The 25,844-nt window shown below is 33.7% G+C and overlaps 1 protein-coding gene across 1 annotated transcript; it reads right to left on the reverse strand.

Moving 5' to 3' along the window:
* Positions 1–2,831: 2,831 nt before the first annotated feature.
* On the reverse strand, positions 2,832–25,844 carry LOC118180212 (uncharacterized). The gene is made up of 3 exons (XM_085826477.1): positions 25,571–25,844; positions 17,673–17,777; positions 2,832–2,986 (listed from the first exon to the last, which is right to left on the reverse strand). Exons 1-3 carry the CDS (start codon positions 25,740–25,742, stop codon positions 2,847–2,849), a joined length of 417 nt encoding a protein of 138 aa, XP_085682603.1. The 5' UTR covers positions 25,743–25,844; the 3' UTR covers positions 2,832–2,846.

Raw genomic sequence — 25,844 nt, forward strand, 5'->3', positions numbered from 1 at the left:
ATATCTTAAAACGCTAAACCACTTCGTAGATATCAAGACAGAAGTGAAACACAACTTAAATAAATCATAAACGTGAAGCAACAACCTATGCTAAGCATAAATTTTTTAGCATACACACTCAGAACTTCTATGCTAAAAATATGCACGTAACATAGGTAATTGCTTTACTTTGATGAATTACTAGATATCCAATATATATATATGACAATAATAATGACCTATACAAGAAAGATTTAAAATTTCAGAGAGGAATATTAGTTCCATAGAATAAAAATCATATCAAACTCACCCTCGCATTTCCCAGATTTACTATTTACTTTAAAATTTGCATTACATGTACATTTTTTCCCATCTTGACCAAATTCACACCTTCCTTGCTGCCCGCAATCACATTCTGAAAAAAATATGTATTCAAAACATTATGAAAGAATTGAATAAAAAAATTTTTTACTGTATAAAATTAATTAATATTTGATTAAACAAACACCGTACATTTAAATAAAACTGCGCAGCACAAATGTGAAACCTTTACAGATTTAGAGACATTTATTTCAAACAAGCGGAAGTATCCGATGCAGTCACGTTAGATTGAGAGTAATGCATTTAACAACAGAGAGAACCTGTGGTGTATTATAGTGAATTCGGTGTGAGAAAGGATCTCTCATGACTCTACACATCTCAGCATGCGCAACCATGGGTTATAAAGTATGACTGTTGTCTAGGATTATCAAGGAATTATTCTGAAAGTTTCATTTAGGAAACGTGTTAAGCATATTATTATGAATAGTTGCGAAATCTCTGAAGCAGTGGCATAAAATACCTGACTTCCTTAGGGAAAGGAAATAATTTTGAAAGGGTTCCGCAGAAAATTGAGAACAGACTGAAGTTTCAGTCAACCAAGAATAAAATCCTTGTGAAATTCTTTCACAGATTCTAAGAGGTCTGTACGGATTGCAAGGCGAAACAGGTTCTTCATTAGCGCATTCCGATGACAGGTTCTTATATTTGCGTATTCCGATGACAATTACCCATTCAAAAAGTAGAATTACCGGAATGTTAATTACCTGAAACGTAATTATTTTTATTTTTACGTATTTACTACTCTGATGATAAGCCAGATGTGAACAGTTTGAAATCTATCAAATTTTTCCACATCTATCATTTTTCATTTTACATTTTCTATCAAATTTTTCTATATCAGAAATTAAATTAGCGATTAATAAAGAAACGTGGCATTGCATAATTTCTATTTAAAATTCCATTTGTATTAAAACGTAAACTATATTTGTCCAAAACAAGTTGAATTTCAGATGGCAAAGGATCTCGCGAGCCGCAGTTAAGGTGTCGGAGATGGCAATCTGGCTATGTGTGGCTATGTGTGGTACATAATGGCGACCCTAAAAAATCTCTTAAGTGAAGTCGGGTTTCTAGAAAGTTGCGATATTTCTCCTAAGGCTTAAGTATAAACCTTACGTAGCGAACTTTCTTAATTACAGAACAGATTCAAATGGTTCAAAATTAAACATGATACGTGAAATAATAAAAGGATCAAGGGCTGAAAAAAATTTCGTTGGCCTAAACATCTACTGTTGGGAATTTAAAGATAAAAATTAAACTTTTACATTACTTAGGTGAGAAAATAAAGTATGTTGGATTAAATCTACTTCGTCGATAGCGCATAAACCACAATAGTATAAATTCACTCTTTAAAATTCACTGCATTTGTTTACAATAGCGACACTCTGGCACTATGTTCACTTAACAGCGTTACATTTCGTCCATATTATAACTCAGAATGCATATAAATTTATATCATTTGAAGAATTATCTAATCGTTACCACATGCTCTATTCAAGTACTATAATAAATCTAAAACGATGTATAAAAGAAATTAACAGACCAAAACAAAAAAGAAACAGTTTTAATATTGTAGACACCCAGAATATGTAAAATGAGAGCTAAAATTCATGTGTAAACTTAGAAACATGCACCTCTTACACATTTTGCTGCTTTTGTTCACCATTTTGCTGTAACAGGAGTGAAAGTATATTTTATTCTAGTATATATCTTCATTAGATACACAAAATTTTATAACACAAATCTAAAAGTTACGTTTAAGCCGAATTTTAATAATTCACAATCCGTCACCTCCTCAATTTTTTTTTTTTACGGTTAGGCAAAGTAATGTATGATTTTTGTTTAATATTGTGTGCAGTAATTAAAACAGAAGTATCTTATCTATGAAAACCTAATTCCGTTTAAAGAAAAGTAGGCTCTTTAAACCCATAAATGTACATTGTTTACGTGTTCCGTCCTACAGCACTACACGAAAGAAGACATGCCTTCGTATATAACTTTCCTCTGTATATAATATGAAAAGATGAAATAAAATATTAATAGGACTAATAGGATAACTTTCTAATAGGACTCGGATGTATACACGTTAAACATTCAGAAAAGCAAGAAGACAGCCATGCAATCAGCCCGTCCTTGGACTTGGACCCCGGATCCAATTAATAGTGTGCAGAAATTTCATCGCTTAGACGATACTACTTATAATTTTAGAAAATATTTTACTTATAATTTTATAAAATATCTTAAAACGCTAAACCACTTCGTAGATATCAAGACAGAAGTGAAACACAACTTAAATAAATCATAAACGTGAAGCAACAACCTATGCTAAGCATAAATTTTTTAGCATACACACTCAGAACTTCTATGCTAAAAATATGCACGTAACATAGGTAATTGCTTTACTTTGATGAATTACTAGATATCCAATATATATATATGACAATAATAATGACCTATACAAGAAAGATTTAAAATTTCAGAGAGGAATATTAGTTCCATAGAATAAAAATCATATCAAACTCACCCTCGCATTTCCCAGATTTACTATTTACTTTAAAATTTGCATTACATGTACATTTTTTCCCATCTTGACCAAATTCACACCTTCCTTGCTGCCCGCAATCACATTCTGAAAAAAATATGTATTCAAAACATTATGAAAGAATTGAATAAAAAAATTTTTTTACTGTAGAAAATTACTTAATATTTGATTAAGCAAACACCGTACATTTATATAAAACTGCGCAGCACAAATGTGAAACCTTTACAGATCTAGAGACATTTATTTCAAACAAGCGGAAGTATCCGATGCAGTCAAGTTAGAGTGAGAGGATTGCATCTAACAACAGAGAGAACCTGTGGTTTACTGTAGCAAATTCGGTGTGAGATCGGATTAGCTTTCTCTGTTTTGAATTGAGTTCTATTAAACGTTTTAGTAGTTAAAAATATAACTATCGTGAGATATTTTGATATTGTACGAATATCTCTGATTAACCTTCAGCATCTTGTTTTATTTCTTAGTGTAAGAGTAAATTTTATTAACTTTTTAACGACTTGTTCATTCATTCCATTACTATCCCCTACCCACGTCCTCAGCCGCACAGAGCATTTCATACATAAACGAAAACGGTGAAAATAGGAAATATAAACTGGTGTGCAAAACTTAAGCAACAATGTAAAAATTTAGCAGACAGCCGTGAAATTGCAGAAAAGAAGGTTTGGAGATCAGTACAATGAATACCTAAGTGAGTAGAAACGTTATGCGTATGCAAATATCAGGAACGAAACGTCAGAGGCGACGTGAGCGTACACAAAACGCGTGATGTCGGCGCGCGCAGCTCAACAGTAGAATAAACGAAGGACGGAGACGCAATTATACACATTCGTTGCAAATGCCAGTCAGTCAGTTCGTGAAATATGGCTAGAAGAAATCACCTGGACGAATTCACACGTGGAAGAATGATCGGAAAGCTGGAAAAGGGGGGTAGTGTTGTAAGGATCCTAAGTTTTACTAACGTTTATTTTATTTTAAATCTTTACTATCACTTCTTATTTTCTACTCCCGGCCAGAATTTAAAGCTTTAACTTATTTATGCAAATTTGTCTTGCTAAAGCCATGTACTTAAGTTGTGGTTTTTTGACAAGCAAGAGAGAGGAAGGAGTTATTGGAAGCAAGCCGCTTGCCATAGTAGTTTTACTCGGTTGCTGGTTGCCTTTAAGGCCAGATGTTTAGTCCTCTTGATAATTTCAAACGTATCGTAGTTTTCGCAGCTCTCTGTACTACATACGGACTTTGTTAAATAACGGCCAATCTTATTGCTAGGCACTTGTATATTAATTCAAAGTTAGTTTTAGTTAGAGTTTTAGTTAGTAGTTTTATATTCTTACGTTCAGACCACACGTGGTTGGTCTCTGTATTCCGAAGTTCCGGAAATCTTTGTAAAGATAGAAAATAAAGGGTTTCGTATACCCTTCCTGTGTGTATTGTCTACTTCACAATTTATTGAACATAGCTTGAGTAAGCTCCCTGTTCCGAGTCAGGACAGTTCATGTTTCCAAAGCAAGTCAAGAGGAACACAAGTCCTGATAGTTCCGCCCGACGAAGAAGAATAACCATGGCCGAGTTTCAAGAAGAACCTGTGGTGCCTGCAGAAGCGGCTCAGAATCCAGAAATGCCAGCTGCCGCCCTAGAAGGATTTGGGTAGAACGTCCAGACCATGCGCGCATCGATGAAACCAGAAGCAACATTTAATGGAAACTCACCGGTAACAAGTTTTTTGGAAAAATTGGATGACCACTTCATGCTGTATCCAGTCCATGAGTTCCAGAAAGTCACCTTAGCTACCAGTGCTTTGAAGGGCCAAGCGCTTAATTGGTTCAAATGTATAGGCAGAGACCTCTTGGGTCAAGCGGGAAGCCCCACCTATACTTACGAAAATTTCAAGACTGCCTTAGTAAAATCTTCCCTGTCGTAAGAAATTGTGCAAAATTAGAAGCGGAACTCTTCAGCATATACCAGCAACGAATCGAAAATCTTTCCACCTTTATTTTAAGAAAAATTCACGTCTTTAAACTCTTGTATGGAAACCGTCCGAATCCTGAGGTAATCGAAGTAATTTTGCCTAGGTTACTTCCCCAAGTACAAGACTTTATTGAATTAAGGAATCTGACAACACTGGAAACGTTATTTGAGCTAGCAATCCAGTTTGAAAGTAGAAGAACGGCGGACATTGAAAGAAGACGCCAGAATGAGCAACGAAGCCAATTTGGTGCGCCAAGACCACAGCAAAGGCAAGAACACGGCTACGGAAGCAAATCGAATCAGTGGGCAAGGAAACCTGAGTATCCAAAAACAACCGGTGAACGTCGACAGTTCAATAGTAAGCCAGAAAAAAAGTCTGAAGGCCAGCGGAAAAGAAGGAAGGCATGGAAAGGAAGAAAGAAAATTTAAACTAAAACGGATTTCTGCTGACGGGAGGGTGCGGAAATCTGAAGGCCAAGAAAACCCCTCTTCCTTCAAGTTAAATACAGTTATTGTGAAAAATTTGACTCTTCCAAAGATTGAAGTTTTGGTGAACAACATCCCAGCCACTGCACTCCTGGATACAGGCGCGCAGTGTTCCTGTGTGACAGAAGTTTTTTTTTTGGAAGTACTTCCGTAGATACAGAATATATAATTTGGATAATACGACAGTGTTAGCTGCGCAGGGAGAAAGATGCAAATGCATAGGTAAAATACCATTATATATTCGCATTAAGGACGAGCAAGTAAAGATCATGTTTTTATCGTAAAAAATTTACAAGCACATGTCATTTTAGGGATAGATTTTCTTTCAGAGGCAGAAGCAACGCTGGATTTTAACCAAGCATCCCTTAAGCTGACCATGAAACCAGTTCTGGAAGAAAAAAGAGAACCACCCACGTTAAATCTCAACCACCTGCCTACGGGAGAGCAACAAAAAATTCGCCAAGTGCTAAGTGAATTTGCTTCGTTATTTAGTGATATTCCCGGATTTACTCAAGTTACTAACCATAGTATCGACACAGGAGATTCACTACCAGTTCGCCACAAGCCGTATCGGTACGATAAGAATAAAGAAAAAATTATAGAGTGGCACATTCGAGATATGTTACGTAAAAAGATCATAACGCCCATCTCAAGTAGTTATGCTAGCCCGGTTGTGTTATGTAAGAAAAATAATGACTATCCAGTAACACATCCGAAAAGGTGGCGTTTTGCAATTGACTATCGTAAATTAAACTCCATGACTAAATATCCGGTATATCCGTTACCTATTATTGAAGAAATTTTAAGGAACATAACTTCTTCGAAATACATGACTACGCTAGACTTAACGACTGGTTATTTTCAAATAGGTGTTAAACCAGATGTGCCTAAGACTGCTTTTATAACCAAGTCTGGCACTTATGCATTTTTGCGTATGCCGTTTGGCCTTTCAGGGGCACCGGCAACATTTCAGCGATGTATGGACATTGTGCCTGTTCTAGGAAAGACCACATTTATCTTATTTATATATTTATTTATACATATTTTTATTAGACCACATATTTTTATTTAGACGACATCATTATTACTAGTGATAATCTGGACCAACATGTACAGGATTTAAGAGAGGTGTTTTCATTATTAAATGAGGCTGTTCTAAAAGTTAATGTCGAAAATTTCCTGAGAACGATGAAAATTTAGAAATTTCAGCGGATGCTTCGGATTATGCGGTAGGAGCTGTACTTTTGCAAAATCAGCAGCCCGTGGCATTTTTAGTAGAATTTTAAATCAAACACAAAGAAATTATTCCGCGACTGAGTGAGAGGCACTTGCAGTTATGTTAGCAGTGCAAAAGTTCCGAGTCTATTTTGTAAGGGCGCCAGTAACAGTGTATTCTGATCATGCGGCGGAAACTAGATTGTACTCCGGAAAAAACTTATCCCCAAGGTTAATAAGATGGGCACTCAAGTTACAAGAGTATAATTTGGTAATTAAGCACACACCCGGAAAGGAAAATATCGTAGCAGATGCCATATCCAGAATAAAAATAGATGAAAAAGGTAATACTGTAAAGGTAGCAATGCTCACAGCATGTACGATACATTCCCGAGAAACTGTAATAACCGAACTGGATAAGGATTCGGAATTTAAAAATATTTATGATTATTTAAAATATCCTGAAAATTTTAGCTACCAAGATATTGTGGCGATAAGAAATAGGGCGGCCCATTACGAACTAATAGATGGTCTATTATTTTATACAAAAACTACGATTCCAACAACGAATTTCGACTTGTTATCCCAGCTAGTCTTAGATTAAATATACTTCAGGAGTTGCACCCTCCTTTAACTTCTCATGCTGGTATTCGAAAAACCATCCAACGCGTACGCGAAGCAGTTTATTTTCCTGAGCTGCAAACGTTAACAAGGGCGTATGTCCAATCCTGCCCAACATGTCAAGCAGTTAATTATATTAATTTCCGCCCGGCCGGGTTTTTAAATAGCATTAAATCGGAATTTCCAAATGAAATAATTGGCATCGATTTATTGGGCCCTTTCCCGAAAAGTCAGTTAAATAAAAGTCGGTATCTCCTTGTTATGGTTGATCATTTTAGTAAGTGGACCGAAATTGTTTCCTTAAAACGAGCCTCCGCGAAATTAGTTACTGATTCTATTTTAAATAAATATATTTTAAAATACGGGGCGCCCTTAAAAGTGATATCGGATAATGGTCCTCAATTTGTGAGTAATATATTTGAAGACATGTGCCAAAAACTGGGCATACGTCATTTAAAAATGATCCCGTATTGGCCGCGATCAAATATAGCGGAACGAGTTAATAGAAATATAGTGAAAATTATCCGTAGTTATGTTAAAAATTTTCATAAAAGCTGGGATAACTATATCAATGAATTAGCTTTCACCCTTAGGACCGCAAAACATGATACGACGGGCAAAACTCCTGCTGAGTTATTTTTAGGCAGAAAGATTATAACGACGTTAGATAAATTATTTTATGTTCAACAAATAGCCCCAGAATTTAAAATGGGCGATATAGAAAAATTAATTAAAGAAGCAAAAAAGAACACTGAAGTAGCACAAAGAAAACAGAAGTTATACTATGATCTGAAACGACGGGAGTAACTTATAAAGTAGGGGATGAAGTGTTAAAAATTAAGCATTCACTTTCTTCAGGACCACAAGATAAAACTGCCAAATTTTATCCACGATTTGAAGGACCATATGTCATAGAAAATATAACTCAGGCTGTAGTGGTGTTAAAAGCCAGGAATGGTGAAACCTGCACCGCAAACGTTGACCAGATAAAACAATTTTATAATCGTAATAAAATGCCAATATTTCAAGATCTTTTGCAGGATCCGGCACGGCAGGCACAATCTCCAGAGGTGGAGCAACGACAATCACAAGGGCAAGCCATGGGTAGACAGGAGCAATTGAAAAGAAAGTTCCCCGTTGGAAAACTGAAGGTAACAAGAAAAAGAAGCCGTTCCACCGACCAGAAAAGAGAGGGCAGACACCCCCAGAATGAAGAAGGGAGAAGTTCGACTAATGCAAAGAGAGCCAGGAGAAATGGCAGCAACTATAACACGTCTCCAAAACTGAAGATTTACCGATCTGATAGGAGTCTACGCAGCATATGTCGACGAACTGATGAAGGAAAACCAGCTGCAGTTGCAAAGAAGCAAGAAAAGTTTGAACAGCCAGCAACGAGATCCAAGCAACAACGAGAGAGAGTTGTCCCAGTTCCGCCAAGACAAGCTGCCATCAAACGGCCGAGACCACAAGCAGATGCTAAAAAGAAGGTCTTCAAGGGTGACCGAATTGGAAGAAAAAGAAAGCTCACGGAGGAAGGACCCGAAGGGCGAACCCGCACAAGAAGCAAGATAAACCAGACGGTAGTCTTCGCCACTTTCCAGGACTGGGCAGAAAAAAGGATGGCTGAATATCACAAAGATAAGTAAAACTTTATGTTACTTTGAAACTTTTAAGTTAATTCTTCATTCTTACTGCAAGTGGCAGAATTCAAGAAGTTTTACCTCATGTGAGGCCTGCCTTTATCGCCAAAAGGGCGAGAAATGAGTTGTTACCTATTTTGGTATTATGTTTTTCAATTACTCGCGAGTAAAACTAAAATTATTGTATAATAGGAATGTGTAAATACTTGAATATTATAAAAGCATTGATAATTTTTGAGAAAGGTACCTTAAGAAAATTGTAAAAATTATTGTATAAAATTTTATTTAAAAGATTTTGGCAAGAAAGATGTTTTAGTCTGAAAGACTTTTGAAGTGTAGTATTTCAATGTAGAAGAATTGGCACTTGCTTGGAAAAGAATAGAAGTTAACAAACAATGTACTACTAATGTATGTTTTAAAATGCGTAAAATTAACGGCATGTTAATATGTCCTTATATACAATGTGAACTGTTATCTTAAAAGTTAAGAAATACTGTGATATGTTAAAAGTGAAAATATTAGAGTAATGCCAAAAATTTTTACTTATTGGTGTGACTGTAAAAAGAGCAAATTATTGTGAATATGTGTTAAAGGTTGAATGAATGTAGTTAGGCTCTCTGACGCTACACTTCAGAGTTAGCCACTTTTCAGAATAGTACCTCAGGGTTTAGAGATGAATATAAGGTGTGTTCTGAGGTCTTGTTATGTTGAATTTTAACACGTTAGTGTTTTGATTGCAGGTGGTAGTGTTGAACACTTTTACATAGACACGCACGTGTTTGGTGTTTTTCTTTACAACACATGTCAGAGAGCACGGGGAGATAATTAAATAACATCATGAATGAAATAAGAATTTTAAAATAGAAATACAAATATTCATGTTACTTGCCATTTGATTGTGTAACATTTCATTAAACTAGTTTTCCTTCCAGATCTCTGGAAGGGAACAGATTCAACTAATAAACTCCTGTTTATAGATGCAGTACAGATGAAAAGTAATTGTCCATGAAGTTGATAATGTAAAAACGACTTTTTAATTTCTAGATTAGATAATTTCTAGTGAGAAATGTTTGTAAAAGATTGGCCTTGCGTTAGATTAAGAGCTAAAAGTTTTCAACAAGGTCGTTTTAGACCTCAGTTTCAAACTAATTAACTCTGGCGGGAAGTATGTAAGGATCCTAAGTTTTACAAACGTTTATTTTATTTTAAATCTTTAGTATCACTTCTAACCTTCCACTTCCGGCCAGAATTAAAAGCTTTAACTTATTTATGCAAATTTGTCTTGCTAACACCAAGTACTTAAGTTGTGGTTTTTTGCCAAGCAAGAGAGAGGAAGGAGTTATTGGAAGCAAGCCGCTTGCCATAGTAGTTTTACTGGGTTGCTGGTTGCCTTTAAGGCCACAGGTTTAGTCCTCTTGATAATTTCAAACATATCAAAGTTTTAGCAGCTCTCTGTACTATATACGGACTTTGTTAAATAACGGCCAATCTTATTGCTAGGCACTTGTATATTAATTCAAAGTTAGTTTTAGTTAGAGTTTTAGTTAGTAGTTTTATATTCTTACGTTCAGACCACAAGTGGTTGGTCTCTGTATTCCGAAGTTCCGGAAATCTCTGTAAAGATAGAAAAATAAAGTTTTCCGTATACCCTTCCTGTGTGTATTGTCTACTTCACAATTTATTGAACATAGCTTGAGTAAGCTCCCTGTTCCGAGTCAGGACAGTTCATGTTTCCAAAGCAAGTCAAGAGGAACACAAGACCTGATAGTGTCACCAGTGTAGCTGCAGAGTTCGGATTCAAAAAAGTGTCGTTTCGCACGCTTGGAAAGCATTCCAAATCACATGTACAACCGTTAGAAAGCTTGGTGGTGGCCGCCCGAGGACAACAACTGCAGGGGATCACCGATATATCGTCCTGCAGGCGAAAAGAGGCCGACAGCAGTCAGCAACCCCATTGCTCAGCAACTCTGTACAGCAACGGGGCGACAAGTGTCGCGGTTTACTGTTGCAACACGCCTTCACAAAGGGGGCATATTCGCCCGCCGTCCTGAACGCTGCCTACCGTTGAAAGTTGGCCACCGACGTCACCGTTTACGGTGGTGCAGAGAGCACAAAACCTGGACAACTGATCAATGGAGTCGTGTCCTCTTTACGGATGAGAGTCGGTTCAGTACCAGAAGCGATTCTCAAAGTCGGAACCCGGTCTTATCCCAGTAACATCAAGGAAAGACACCGTAACGGTGGTCCTGGAGGTCTTGTCTGGGGAGGCATTATGCTGAACGGGCGAACTGAGCTACACGTTATCGACAGAGGATCTGTAACCGGGGATCGCTATTGTGAAGAGGTACTCCTTCCCCTTGTGCGTCTGTTCCGAGATGCCACTGGCCCAGACTTAATTTTATGGATGACAATGCACGGCCGGCCACATCGGACTCTTGCTGTTGAGGAGCTACTGGAAAGTGAAGATATCAAGCGAATGGATTGGCCAGCGTACTCCCCAGATTTAAATCCCATCCAACATGTGTGGAATGCTTTGGGGAGACGCATTGCAGCACGCTTACATTCTCCGGAGTACACCCAACATCTCAAACAGATGCTGATTGAATGGGCACTCCTACCGCAAGAAATGTTGCACCAGCTGGTTCTGAGTATGCGGAGACGGTGCGAAGCAACCATTGCAGTGAGGGGAGGGCATATCCCATATTAAGGAACATCTGCTTGTTGTTCTTCCTCTTGGGTAAACAATCATGAGTCGCGATACTATGCGTTCAATAAAGCTTGTGTTTGTTTGATTCCATACCGTATGCATTGTATTCCTTTTTCAGCTCCGATGCTTTCGTCATCCTTTACGTACATAATACTCTCCTTCATTTCTGCGTTTCATGTCTCTCAGTTGATTTCTCGTGGAGTTACGGCAAAAAACCCTGCTGTTGGTTAAGTTTTGCACACCAGTGTATTAAAAATATTAAGTTAGTGGTCTTGAGTGCCGATATCATGTCAAAGATTCTGCACATTCGCCATACCAAGAAATCCAACAAATGGTCAAAAAAAGTGATATTTTAAGTATTTCTCAAGCCAACAAAACGTATTCAAGTGGTTTTCTATTCTACCAAAAATTTTCAATATTGGTTTTTGAAAATCAATTTCTTATACTGGGAATTTTAAAAGTTCAAAGATGGGAACTAGAACTAGAAATACTTAGAAACATTGAAAAATCTAATTTCCTTGATTTTAGTCATTATTCCATAATGGAATGTCTGAACTTTAATAAATGCATTTCTAGCATATTTTGTAGTTTTGCGTTTATTTTTACCAGCATGTGTGCACTGCAAGCTGTACCCTAAGAATTATTTAACTAATTATTCTTAGTTCAAGGTTTGCTGTAATAGGATTGAAAGTGTATTTTCTTGCAATATGCATCTTTATTAGATACAGTAATAATTTTATATCACATAAGTAAACGTTCTGTTTTAAGCACAATTTTACGTAATAATAATTTCAGATCCTGTTCACGTTTTCAAAATAAAACTTTTTTTTGTTACCGCCGTCACAATGTTTAATTTTTGTTCAACATTTTATGCAATAATTTGTAAGGATCTTAAGTTTTACTAACGTTTATTTTATTTTAAATCTTTACTATCACTTCTTATTTTCTACTTCCGGCCAGAATTATAAGCGTTAACGTGTTATGCAAAATTTGTCTGGCGAACGCCAAGTACTTAAGTTGTGGCTTTTTGCCAAGCGAGAGAGAGGAAGCAGTTAGTCGAAGCAGGCCGCTTACCTTAGAAGTTTTACTCAGTTGCTGGTTGCCTTCCAGGCCAGAGGTTTAATCCTCTTGATAACTTTAAACGTATTGTAGTGTTAGCAGTTCTCTGTACTACATACGTCTTCCTGTTAATATAAGGCCAATCTTCCACGTTTATTATTTCAAAGTTAAGTTAGAGTTTAGTTCTATTTTTATATTCTTACGTTTAGACCACAAGTACTGGGTCTTTGTATTCCGAAGTACGGAAATTATTGTAAATAGAGAAAAATAAAGGGTTTTGTATACCCTTCTTGTGTATCCTGTCTACTTCCCACAGTTATTGAACATAGCTTTAGTAAGCTCTCTGTTCCGAGTCAGGTCCTTGCATGTTCCCGAAGAAGGTAAGACGGAACATTGAACCTGATAAATTAACATAGTCACATGTTTTTCTGAAAGGCTAATTCATTTTAAAGAAAACGATGTACTAGAACCAAGAAATATATGTTAAATATAATTTTGCGACTTTATCTCTATACATAATATCAAAAGGTGAAATAAAGTACTAAAATTATGTTCTAAAATCGGAATCAGATGACAAATTTGAAGATATTTCCCTAAACACCTGTCGATTATAAATTCTAAGTAATCCGTCCAGAGTCGAGTTACTAAACAGATCTTCTCCGCCAGACCATTCGGCACCCGAAAAAGAGGAAGACCTAAACTTAGGTGGTTGCGACTGTTTGGAAACAGACTTAAGAATTTTAAAAATAACCAATTGGATGACCATGGCAAGGAATAGAAGAGCCCTGAATTCTATTCTGAGGAAGGCAAGGGCCCATCCTGGGCTGTCTGGCCATTGATGAAGAAGAGGAATCCGTCCATAGAAATAAAAACAGCAATTTAATAATTCGAAATAATAAACCGATTAAATTTATGTAGAAAAAAACCACCATTGTACACAATGTAATCCTCCAAATAGGTTTGGATATGTATTTAATATTTGAATTTCTTTTTTTCTGGCATTATTTATTTTCACAATATCTAATGCTATATTATCATTATAATTATGCGACAATTTTTTTACTGGCTGGATTTTTTGCCTTGCTATTGAATTTGTGTCAATGGCAAGAATATTATTTTTTATGTTTATTCTTTCGGCATGAAATAATTTTCTTAGCCGCACCGTTTTGTAGGCATTTTCCTGTTAAAGAGTATTTAATATGTTTGAGTGTTAATAAATTTTGCCTACGAAGTTTATTCCTTTAAGTTCAAGGCGAGGAACATGAATGTTCCGTGACTTATTTATTTATGTGAGATGTAGCTGTATGTACGAATTATAGGAGCAATGTTGTTGATAACAACGGTAGTGAAATTTATTAATTTAATGGACAAAATACGCGGACATAATTAACAAGAAGATAACACGCTGCTACTTTGGTCGACGGTTGCACGGATTTTGACGATTTTTTTCCTGGCGAACGATACGACTTACATACGATACGACTTTCCTGGCGAGCGATACGACGTTAACCCACTGCTAGACAAATTATTTATGGTAACCGATACATTGTTGTCATTTTATTTAAAAAATAATGCGTTTTATTATGCATAAATTACGTGTTTTAAATATTATTTATGGCTTATAAATATTGAAAATTTATTTAATTTTGCATTTTTATTTGAAATAAAAGTTTTATTATTTATGATATTTTATATAATTTTATGTTGTGGATGATGTGATCAATGACGTCACCTTACTTTTAAAGTAATTGATTTCAATATCTATAAATTTAATCTAACGTTTTAAACATTATATATGGCTGTTAAATATCAAAATATAATTTAATTTTGCATTTTTAAATGATTTTATTATGAATGATTATTTAAATAATATTAGTACTACGCGTGATGTAATGAGCTGCCTGATTGGTTACTGAATATTTGTGCATTACCGCGCCATTTTAAAATTTTATTATTCGTCTCTTCGAATTCCTCAGATTTCAAATCGAATGGATATGTCCGTTTCGAAGATGAATGTTGTTATTGGTAATTACCAAGAATTATTAGTATCGGAATTAAAAAAAGGCACAGCTTCAGTGTAGCACACTCAGAATTTTAACCAAAAATTATCTCCAAGAGCGGCGATAAATGATATGATGTGGTAACCCATACTATTCGCAAAACTCAATGCAAACAAGGAGCAATGTGAAGAGGATGGAATTACGGTTACAGGTAATATAGTAGTCAGTTACATTTATTCAATTTCAATACAAATTACCGAGATATCCATTTACTCATAGTTAAACGTACGTGCCAATGTTTTCTTACTTTTCCGGCATAGCTTCTCTTAAAATTTATCTCGCGCTACATTGCACGGGGAAATACAACATTTTTAAATTAGAACTGTACAAAATTAACTATCTACACAAAATTCGTAACACTATTTTCGGCGAATTTTTTAAGCTCAGATAATTTGGAGAATATTGTTTTGGAGATCAGATTATTGCATTTTGCTCTGAACCTGCTGTTAGTGATGTTGTAAATAAGTATCGAGAGATTCTAAAGGAAAATTTAAGGTGGGAGTTCTCAAAGAAGCGTAAACGTTTGGGAAAGCCAGGCATTCCAAAGAGATAGTTTATGTATGAATTAACAAGAGATTATGAACATTTTCGAGGATTTTTCATGGATTGTGGATTATTGAAGGATAAAACTTGTTGTGATAAATGTAAGATACCATGCAAATTATCTTACATTTGGGAAAGCGAAGCAAAGGTGAGATTTTCCGGTATTGTTTTTAAAATTACATCCTTTTGACCTTAATCATTTTCATTAATAATTCCTTAATATTTCTTTCTTTTAAAATTGTGTATAATAGTCGTAAATTTATTTCTATTATCCACGATTTCTGGTGAAATCAAGATGGCCGCCATTTTTGAAACACGGAGTTTCGGCGAAAATCTGGAGTGCAAACATTTTTCAAAACAACTTATTTCATGTGCTTTGGCGCCAAAACAATTTCGCCAAACTTTAAAGGTGGGCTATACTGAAGATGTTCCAAAAAAATTGTCCTTTGAGACCTTATTTTGGCCAATCTGGTTTTCCTAATCAAAGATTTCGTGCTACCTTAATAGACGGTTGCACGGATTTTGGCAATTGTTTGGCAATTTTATTATGAATGATTTTATAAATAATTTTAATTCTACGAGTGATGTAATCAGCTCCCTGATTGAATATTTATGCATTGCCGTGCCATTTTAAAAATCTTTATCATCGTCTCTTCGAATTTCTCAGATTTCAAAGCGAATGGATATGTCCGTTTCGAAGATAAATGTTGTTATTAGTATTTACCAAGAATTATTAGTATCGGAATAAAACACGTTGTCCTTTGAGACCTTATTTTGGCCAATCTGGCTTTCCTAATCAAAGATTTATTTATAAATTGTTACAAGGGTCAAAGGAAAGTTATTAAAAATTTTTGGAGGAAACCTCGCTAATTGCTTCTTCAATGAAGTGCGAGAGATGTGGATCACAGATGAAGATCTTTAAAAGAGCCGATTCTGAGGACGGCCGTATATGGTATTGTGGTCAGGATTGGCAGAAATAACCGCTATAAGTGTAAAAAATGTATAGGCATTCCTCCTTTTCTACCGACAAATTTTGTTCATTGATATCTAAATTATAATTCCGATTTTGTTTGAGGTACTTATGAATAATTGACAGGTAAAACACTAAAAAAAATTGTAAGTACATATTTTTCTTTTATCTTTATAACTGTATACTCCAATTTTTATTAAAAAGTTAATACACTGTTTTCAAAAATTGCTGAGATATTTATTGCCACATATGTTTTAATGTTAAATGATTATATTCTATACAACTTATTTTAAAGTATTATAATTTAAGTAATATTTTAATTCTTTTAAACATTGGTATCATGTTTTAAATTCCATATTCAATTTAAGTAATATTTTAATCCAATTAATCGTGGGCGCAATGATTTTATAGCGATGTTTTTATTTAATTTTTTGCTCTATGAAAGTAATAATTTAACCTTACTTTTAAATTTTATACTATTAGTAAATGTATTTATTTACATTTGCCAGCCATTTTAAAAAAACAACATTTTCAACAAAAAATGAATCCATTACTTTTAACGATATTAATTTTTTTAAAGTTTCAAATACTTTTCTATGCGTAAAATACGTAAAAAGAGCGTTTTTCAAGATAGCTGACGATTGTAAAAACGGCGCCAACAATTGCGCCAGTGTAAATCTCCAACAATCCGTGCAACCGTCTACCAAAGTAGCATCGATAACACATAAAAAAGAAAGAAGATGAAAATAACCGAGAAGAAAAGTCTGTTAGTGGCGCCATAAAAACGGAATAGCATCATATTAAGGGGAGCCAGATCATAAGAAGAATTCAGAGTTGTTTTCATCTTTTAAACTTCACATCGTTCACGTCTAGCATTTCTTCGGCGAAGTGGTCACTTGATCTTGCTGGTAAGCGCGTTGCCAATCTTAGATGTAAAAAGAAGCATATGACCTCATGTTTTCACTTGAATACTCTAAAGTACTGAATGTCTATTTGCCTAATAAGAGGAATACATCCGCGGAGTACTTTCTATAGGACCTCGGACGTATACAACTTAAACATTCGTAAAAACACGAAGACAGTCATGCAATCAGCCCGTCCTTGGACTTGGACCCCGGATCCAATTAATAGTGTGCAGAAATTTCACCGCTTAGACGATACTACTTATAATGTTAGAAAATATTTTACTTATAATGTTATAAAATATCTTAAAAGGCTAAAACACTTCGTAGATATCAAGACAGAAGTGAAACACAACTTAAATAAATTACAAACGTGAAGCAACAACCTATGCTAAGCATAAATTTTTTAGCATACACACTCAGAACTTCTATGCTAAAAATATGCACGTAACATAGGTAATTGCTTTACTTTGATGAATTACTAGATATCCAATATATATATATGACAATAATAATGACCTATACAAGAAAGATTTAAAATTTCAGAGAGGAATATTAGTTCCATGAAATAAATTTTATATCAAGCTCACCCTCGCATTTCCCAGATTGACTATTTACTTTAAAATTTTCATTACATATACATCCATTCCCATTTTGACCAAGGCCACATGTTCCTCCTGGTCCGCAGTCACATCCTGAAATAAATATGTATTCAAAACATTATGAAAGAATTGAATAAAAAATATTTTTTACAGTAGAAAATTACTTAATATTTGATTAAACAAACACCGTACATTTAAATAAAACTGCGCAGCACAAATGTGAAACCTTATTACAGATATAGAGACATTTATTTCAAACTAGCGGAAGTATCCCATGAGGTCAAGTTAGAGTGAGAGTAATGCATCTAACAACAGAGAGAACCTGTGGTTTATTGTAACAAATTCGGTGTGAGTTCGGATTAGCTTTCTCTGTTTTGAATTGAGTTCTATTAAACTAAATTAGTTAAAAATATAATTACTGTAAGATATTTTGATATTGTACGAATATCTCTGAGGAAATTTCAGCATCTTCTTTTATTTCTTAGGATAAGAGTCAATTTTATTAACTTTTTAACGACTTGTGCATTCATTCCATTACGATCCCGTACCCACGTCTTCTGGTGCATTCTTTAATCTGTCGTTAAATTTCTTCGTGCGGTTCATAACATATCAACATTTCAACCAATTCTGCATTCCGAGTGAAGATCCACATTTTGATCAAATTAATGTGAGTGATTTTCCTCATTCAAAAGAGGTTGATAGGAACCAAGAAGTTTTATAAACGAATACCCATACGTTTTCAGTAACAGATGAATATCTCGTATAAAACATTGCCGGGGAGATTCTTTGCAGTAGACGAATCGTTTATTTCACTTTCCTAAATATCGTAGCAAGCAGCTCTGCTCCATTTTGAAAAACGTACTTACACAGCATTCCATACATAAACGAAAACGGTGAAAATAGGAAATATATTAAAAACATTAAGTTAGTGATCTTGAATGGCGATATCATATCAAAGATTCTGCACATTGGCCACACCAAGATATCCAACAAATGGTCAAAAAAGTGATAAATTAAATATTTCTCAAGCCAATAAAGCGGATGCAAGTGGTTTTCTATTTTAACAAAAAATTTTCAATATAGGATTTTGAAAATCAATTTTTTATATTGGGAATTTTAAAAGTTCAAAGATGGGAACTAGAACTAGAAATACTTAGAAACACTGAAAAATCTAGCTTTCTTGATCTTATTCATTATTCCATAATAGAATGTTTAAACTTTAATAAATGCATTTCTAGCATATTTTGTAGCTTTGCGTTTATTTTTACCAACATGTGTGCACTGCAAGCTGTAACCTAAGAAGTATTTAACTAATTATTCTTAGTTCACGGTTTACTGTAACAGGATTGAAAGTGTATTTTATTATAACATGCATCTTCATTAGATACATTAATAATTTTATATAATATAAATAAACGTTTCGTTTTAAGCACAATTATAATAAAAATTTCAGATTCTGTTCACGTTTTCAAAATAAAACCTTTTTTTTTTTTTTTTTTTTTGTTACCGCCGTCACAATATTTAATTTTTGTTCAACATTTTAAGCAATAATTAACATAGTCACACGTTTTTCTGAAAGGCTAATTCATTTTAAAGAAAACGATGTACTAGAACCAAGAAATATATGTTAAATATAATTTTGCAACTTTATCTCTGTACATAATATCAAAAGGTGAAATAAAGTACTAAAATTATGTTCTAAAATCGGAATCAGATGACAAATTTAAAGATAATTCTCTAAATAACTGTCGATTATAAATTCTAAGTAATCCGTCCAGAGTCGAGTTACTAAACAGATCTTCTCCGCAAGACCATTCGGCACCCGAAAAAGAGTGAGACCTAAACTTATGTGGTTGCGACTGTTTGGAAACAGACTTAAGAATTTTAAAAATAACCAATTGGATGTCCATGGCCAGGGATAGAAGAGCTTGGAGTTCTATTCTGAGGAAGGCAAGGGCCCATCCTGGGCTGTCTGGCCATTGATGAAGAAGAATCCGTCCATAGAAATAAAAACAGCAATTTAATAATTCGAAATAATAAACCGATTAAATTTATGTAGAAAAAAACCACCATTGTACACAATGTAATCCTCCAAATAGCTTTGGATATGTATTTAATATTTGAATTTCTTTTTTTATCTGGCCTTATTTATTTTCACAATATCTAATGCTATGTTATCATTATAATTATGCGACAATTTTGTTACTGGCTGCATATTTTGCTTTACTGTTGAATTTGTGTCAATGGCAACAATATTATTTTTTATGTTTATTCTTTCGGCATGAAATAATTTTCTTAGCCGCACCGTTTTGTAGGCATTTTCCTGTTAAAGAGTATTTAATATGTTTGAGTGTTAAGAAATTTTGCCTACGAAGTTTTTTAAGTTCAAGGCGAGGAACATGAATGTTCCGTGACTTTTTTAGTTATGTGAGATGTAGCTGTATTTACGAATTATAGGAGCAATGTTGTTGATAACAACGGTAGTGTAATTTAGTAATTTAATGGACAAAATACTCCGACATAATTAACAAGAAGATAACACGGTGCTACTTTGGTAGACGGTTGCACGGATTTTGACGATTTTTTTTCTGGCGAGCGATACGACTTATGCTAAACCCATTGCTGGACAAGTTATTTATGGTAACCAATACTTCGTTGGCATTTTATTTAAAATATAATGCGTTTTATTATGCATAAATTACGTGTTTTAAATATTATTTATGGCTTCTTAATATTGAAAATCAATTTAATTTTGCATTTTTATTTGAAATAAAGTGTTATTAATTATGATATTTTATATAATTTTATGTTGTGGATGATGTAATCAATGACGTCACCTTACTTTTAAAGTAATTGATTTTAATATCTATAAATTTAATCTGTTTTAATCATTAAATATGTATGTTAAATATTAAAATAGAATTTGATTTTTTAATTTTAAATGATTTTATTATGAATGATTACTTAAATAATTTGAATTCTAGGAGTGATGTAATCAGCTCCCTGATTGAATATTTGTGCATTACCGTGCCATTTTAAATCTTTATCATCGTCTCTTCGAATTCCTCCGATTTCAAAGCGAATGGATATGTCAGTTTCGAAGATGAATATTGTTGTTGGCCTTATTTTGGCCAAACTGGCTTTCCTAATCAAAGATTTATTTATAAATTGTTACAAGGGTCAAAGGAAAGTTATTAAAAATTTTTGGAGGAAACCTCGCTAATTGCTTCTTCAATGAAGTGCGAGAGATGTGGATCACAGATGAAGATCGTTAAAAGAGCCGATTCTGTGGACGGCCGTATATGGTATTGTGGTCACGGTTGGAAGAAATAACCGCTGTAAGTGTAAAAAATGTATAGGCATTCCTCCTTTTCTACCGACAAATTTTGTTCATTGATATCTAAATTATAATTCCGATTTTGTTTGAGGTACTTATGAAAATACGACAGGTAAAACACTAAAAAAAATGTAAGTATATATTTTTCTTTTATCTTTATAACTGTATACTTCATTTTTTATTAAGTTAATACACTGTTTTCAAAAATTGCTGAGATATTTATTGCCACATATATTTGAATGTTAAATATTTATATCCTATAAAACGTATTTTAAAGTATTATAATTTAAGTAATATTTTAATTCTTTTAAACATTGGTATTATGTTTTAAATTCTATATTCAATTTAAGTAATACTTTAATCCAATTAATCGTTGGCGCAATGAGTTTATAGCGATGTTTTTATTTTATTTCTCTGCTCTATGAAAGTAATAATTTAACCTTACTTTAGTATTTTATACTCTTAGTAAATGTATTTATTGATTTTGTAATCATTAATTTTGACTTGCTAGTAGTTGGAGTTCTAAGAACTGTCAAGAAAGTGAGTTAAAGGAAGGAAGAGAACATTGTGTCCTGTACTGCGACTATACGAATTAGACGGAAAGTCGTGAATGACAAAAGCCTTGCCACGCAAGAAAACAAGTAAAAGTCAGCAGTTCAAGTTCGGTTGCAAAACCTCAGTCTCTATGCTGTGGATAGCAAATAGCCTGACCAAATTATTTTCTGGATTAGTTTTTAAGTAAAAGGATTCTGAAGCATATGCAGCCTCACAGCTATGGTCCATGGTGGAAGAAAAGATCGTTATATTTTGAATGTGGTTCACTATAGAGTCGGATTTGAAGTCATCATGATCCATGAATCAGTTTGTTTCTAGTCAGGTAATCAGCAATTACAATTTTTCACAGAATTTCATTATGTGATACCTGAAGTTTTAGGAAGTGCGGATTTGAGACTGTGGCCCAAACTGGAAGTGGTTTACATAGAAATCGGCTTACAACGGATAGGCAGACCCTTTTTTTTTTTGTTGTTGAGAGATAGTCTAGAATAGTTTTTGAGAAGTAAACAATGTTGGTTGGCAATAGCACAGACGTTTCCTCTCACGCGCTTAATATGGCAAGCCCATACATAAGGACAAATGGTTATTGATAACCCACAGATACCTTACATTATTCACATAATTCGCTATTCCTCCAGTTAAGAAAGAATAAGTTCCTGTGTTACTAACATGCAACAATTAAGAAGATTAAGAATTAAGAAATTCTCTCTAACTTATGACAGTAACGAGAACTTATTGGTGACAATTAGTATTTTCTTTGAAATAGAAAAATAATTTTACTAATTAGATAATTGCACAGCACATAGACCTTTCTTTGATCTTTCTGTAAAACATTAGTGTCTTTTATTGTAAATACAGTTTCTAACATTCAGCATTTAGACTAGGGCATTATAAAGTTTTCCGAATAGAATTACGGAAAAGATGAACAGAATTGAATTTTCTTAAAATGCATTTTAAAGTAAATCGATATCTCTGATAGATGCCACGCATATTATGATCAGTGTAAGAGTTAATCTTTTAAAATCTATTAAAACTGTTTTCGAAAATGTGTCTTTTATGTAGAAGTCTTAGAGGACTTGCTAATGTTTGAGATATAAATGATGGAAGTTAGGAAGAATAATTTTTATAATATGTATCATTTCGCAATAATACCGAGGCTGTGCATGTAAAAACTGAAAGTAGTAAATGAATTGAAATAGACTGACAGCGAAAGTGATACAAAAAAAATGTAGTGATATTCCAACATCAATCGAATGTAGAAAACCTCTGTAAATTTTGAGAAACATTCTTAAACCGAAAGGTGCTGATAACGGAAATGGGAGAAAAATCGGCAGTTTTACAAAATAAAAAGTTACGACTGAAAACCTGTTGTTGAACAATATGAAACAAACGCATAAAAAATGGTTGTCTTAAGAGGTAAAACTGCGTCAAGAACTTAATTATAAAAATATTTTTATAAAAAATTTGTAGAGTTCCTCACTTCGTAATTCTAAGTTAATGTGGGAAGTGAAGAATCTAAGAACTGATAAGCGAATAATCGCTTGAGTTCGGCGACAAGAAACAACAAGATAGAAGGGTAACTAACCCTTTATTATTTCAATAAGATTTAACAGAACTCCGCCTGGGAGTGTACAAGCAAATCCCGCATTTGGACTTGAACTCAAAAGACTAAGAATTAAACTAAAACTAAGATTAACTAAAGAAGTATAGTCGAAGCTATCAAGGTTTAAATTGAGTTGGCCCCTTAACTTATTTGACTACGAAGCTTAGCAAGGACCTGAGTACGGCCGAGGGTAATAACAGCTTTGAGAGAGAAAGTGGCCAAAAAGGCAGACGCGCGTAAATCAGAAACTTTGATTCTCTCTGACTCAGTAACTAACTTCGTGGTTTAAATACCGCTCCTCCTCATTAAATATGCAGCAAGATTCCAAAACTACGTTCTGGCCGGTAGTAGTAAGTTGAAGTTAAGAATTTGACAGGAAAGGAACTTAAACTTAAAATTTAACTGTTAATAAAATTAACATAATTCTTACAAATTGAAAGCTGAATTTCAAAACTGTGTAAATAGTTTAATTTTAGAATTAAATTTTAATTATTATTTAACATTAATTATTGAATTAATTATTATTTTGCTTGAAAGATTCCTCACTTTAATAAATTGCATAAAATTTAAAGACTGATATCATGATTTGCAATATACAAATCTCCATTCATTCAACTCAGTGGCTTCATAAACTCAAATATGTGTGGAAAAGAAGCGATTTTAAGCGGTAGGTACTGTATTTGTTTTTCTCCTATTTTAAATTTTTGTTCTAAAAAGGCCAATGATTTTCTTGAGTTTATATAAACTGAGTAGTGTGGTAAAAAGTTTAGTTATATGAAGTTTACTTCAATTCAATTTTGTCTACAATTACATGTCGCAGTTTCCCATAAGACTTACGCATTAGTAAGACTTGCAAGGGAAGACTGCAAATCTTGAACTGTAAATTAGTAAGATAAAATTCAGTTGATTCCGCACCTTCAAGAAAAATGATAATTCATGGATAATGGTGAATACAGTTGATTCCGCACTTTAATGAAGAATGAGTCAAAATTAACTGCTGAATTCGTATAGATAATCCAGAAAAATACATGTTAAATATGAAATATATAATAATGAAGCAAATAACTGCTAATTTCCTTAGTTAACTACAATTCACCTTTCTTTTCTTTTAAAAGAAATACATTTAAATGCTTTAAATTTCTTTTTATTGCAGAAGGAGAAGGAGAAAAATAATGACTTTATTATTAGAAGAAAATTTGATAGCTTCCTCAGATTTATTTAGAATATTTCACTGCATTATTAACTTATTCCAAAATTCCATTTCCGCTAATGCGTAAGTTTAAAATATTCTACAGATTTACTTTAGCCACTAATTAATATAATTAATTAAAAGAATTTCTAAAATAACTTTCCTTTCTTTGTGAACTTGTTAGACTTTCTTGAAATTTCCTAACAAAACCTTATGTTTCTTCGTGGTACAAGCATTAAAGTGTTGTTTTTGTTGTTATTCACGTTCCTAAATTCGCTAAAAAATTTAAATTCAGCAAAATGTAAGATAGTTATCTTTTAAATTGAATCTGCTGTTGTGGATCAACAAACTAGGCTATTTCAAAGCAATAGATGCATTTGTTAAGAATATTCTTTTCCTACTTTCGAATCGGATTGATTTAAATAATAAAAGGCATTTAATTCATGATGTACCTAAAAATATTTAATATTTTCATAGAATGACGTTAAATATTGTTTTATTGTTTGTTTCATACTTCGTAAAATTTTAACGAATTTTTGATAGGCAAACTCAAAAATTTTAAAATGAACAGTGGCAACAATGGATGGAATAAAACATTTTTATCTCCAGCGCCTTTCGGAAATTCTAAAAATTCGCTGTTTTAAAATACCTTGTAATTTTGCTGATGAAATTAATTTTATGTGGCATAAGTACAAAGAGCAAGATATTTGATAAACAAAGTTAACAAATAAAGAGTTAATAATACCTTTCTATTGTTAATTTCTTAGTAAGATGATTAGTTAAGATATTACTAAGAAAACTGAATATTGATATGATGAAATGGGAAAAGAAAAATGTATGCCAACAATTAACATTTGATTGGGAATTCTAGACATATACTGCTAGTCTGCTTTTATTTTTTTTTATTTTGCTTTTGAATTGTATATGGTGTAAGTGCGAAACAAACGATGCTTAAAGATAAAAAGACGGGGGAAAAGTATTGGAAAGATGAGTGCAAAACAGATTAGTAGACTGCAAAACAGCTCAGGGAGAGAGTGAAAAACATTAACTAATCCTTATGCGTAAACGTAAAATCTGAAATTTTTCATATTTTTGTTTCATGTTAAAGGGCGTGTGAAAAGGGGAGTAATTTTTAAATTAGTTTTCCACTTGGTTTCTTTCTAATTTATGAAGAGGAAAAACGTAATCAGAAATACACATACCGTCTTCATCATCAGCTTTAAACCATTCCGGGATATACTCGTAGTGAATGTCATCGTATCCTACCAAAGAATTATCAGGAGAAATATCCTGTCCTGTAGTTCCAAGCACCCCTGTATGCACCACAAATCCACAGAGCGCGAACAGCAAAGCGGATATCCTCTTTTTTTCCATAATTACGCAGAACAGTCTTCAGCGGTCTCTGTACCAACAACAAATGGAAGAAGCTACCTTACGCCCCTTCAAGTGTATTATCTGTGGTTAGGAAAAAGGGAC

The sequence above is a fragment of the Stegodyphus dumicola genome, chromosome 11, assembly GCF_044657685.1.
Source record: "Stegodyphus dumicola isolate Sdum_Otavi_A_Nest chromosome 11, ASM4465768v1".
Taxonomy (NCBI): Eukaryota; Metazoa; Arthropoda; class Arachnida; order Araneae; family Eresidae; genus Stegodyphus; species Stegodyphus dumicola.

What these genes read in the sequence shown, in the direction of transcription:
- LOC118180212 (XM_085826477.1), bottom strand. Translation starts at nt 25,742, where the DNA reads ATGGAAAAAAAGAGGATATCCGCTTTGCTGTTCGCGCTCTGTGGATTT. An exon ending in TAAAGCTGATGATGAAGACG is followed by an intron (nt 17,778 to 25,570) that starts GTATGTGTATTT and finishes TATTTATTTCAG; the next exon opens with GATGTGACTGCGGACCAGGA. An exon ending in TCAATCTGGGAAATGCGAGG is followed by an intron (nt 2,987 to 17,672) that starts GTGAGCTTGATA and finishes TATTTTTTTCAG; the next exon opens with AATGTGATTGCGGGCAGCAA.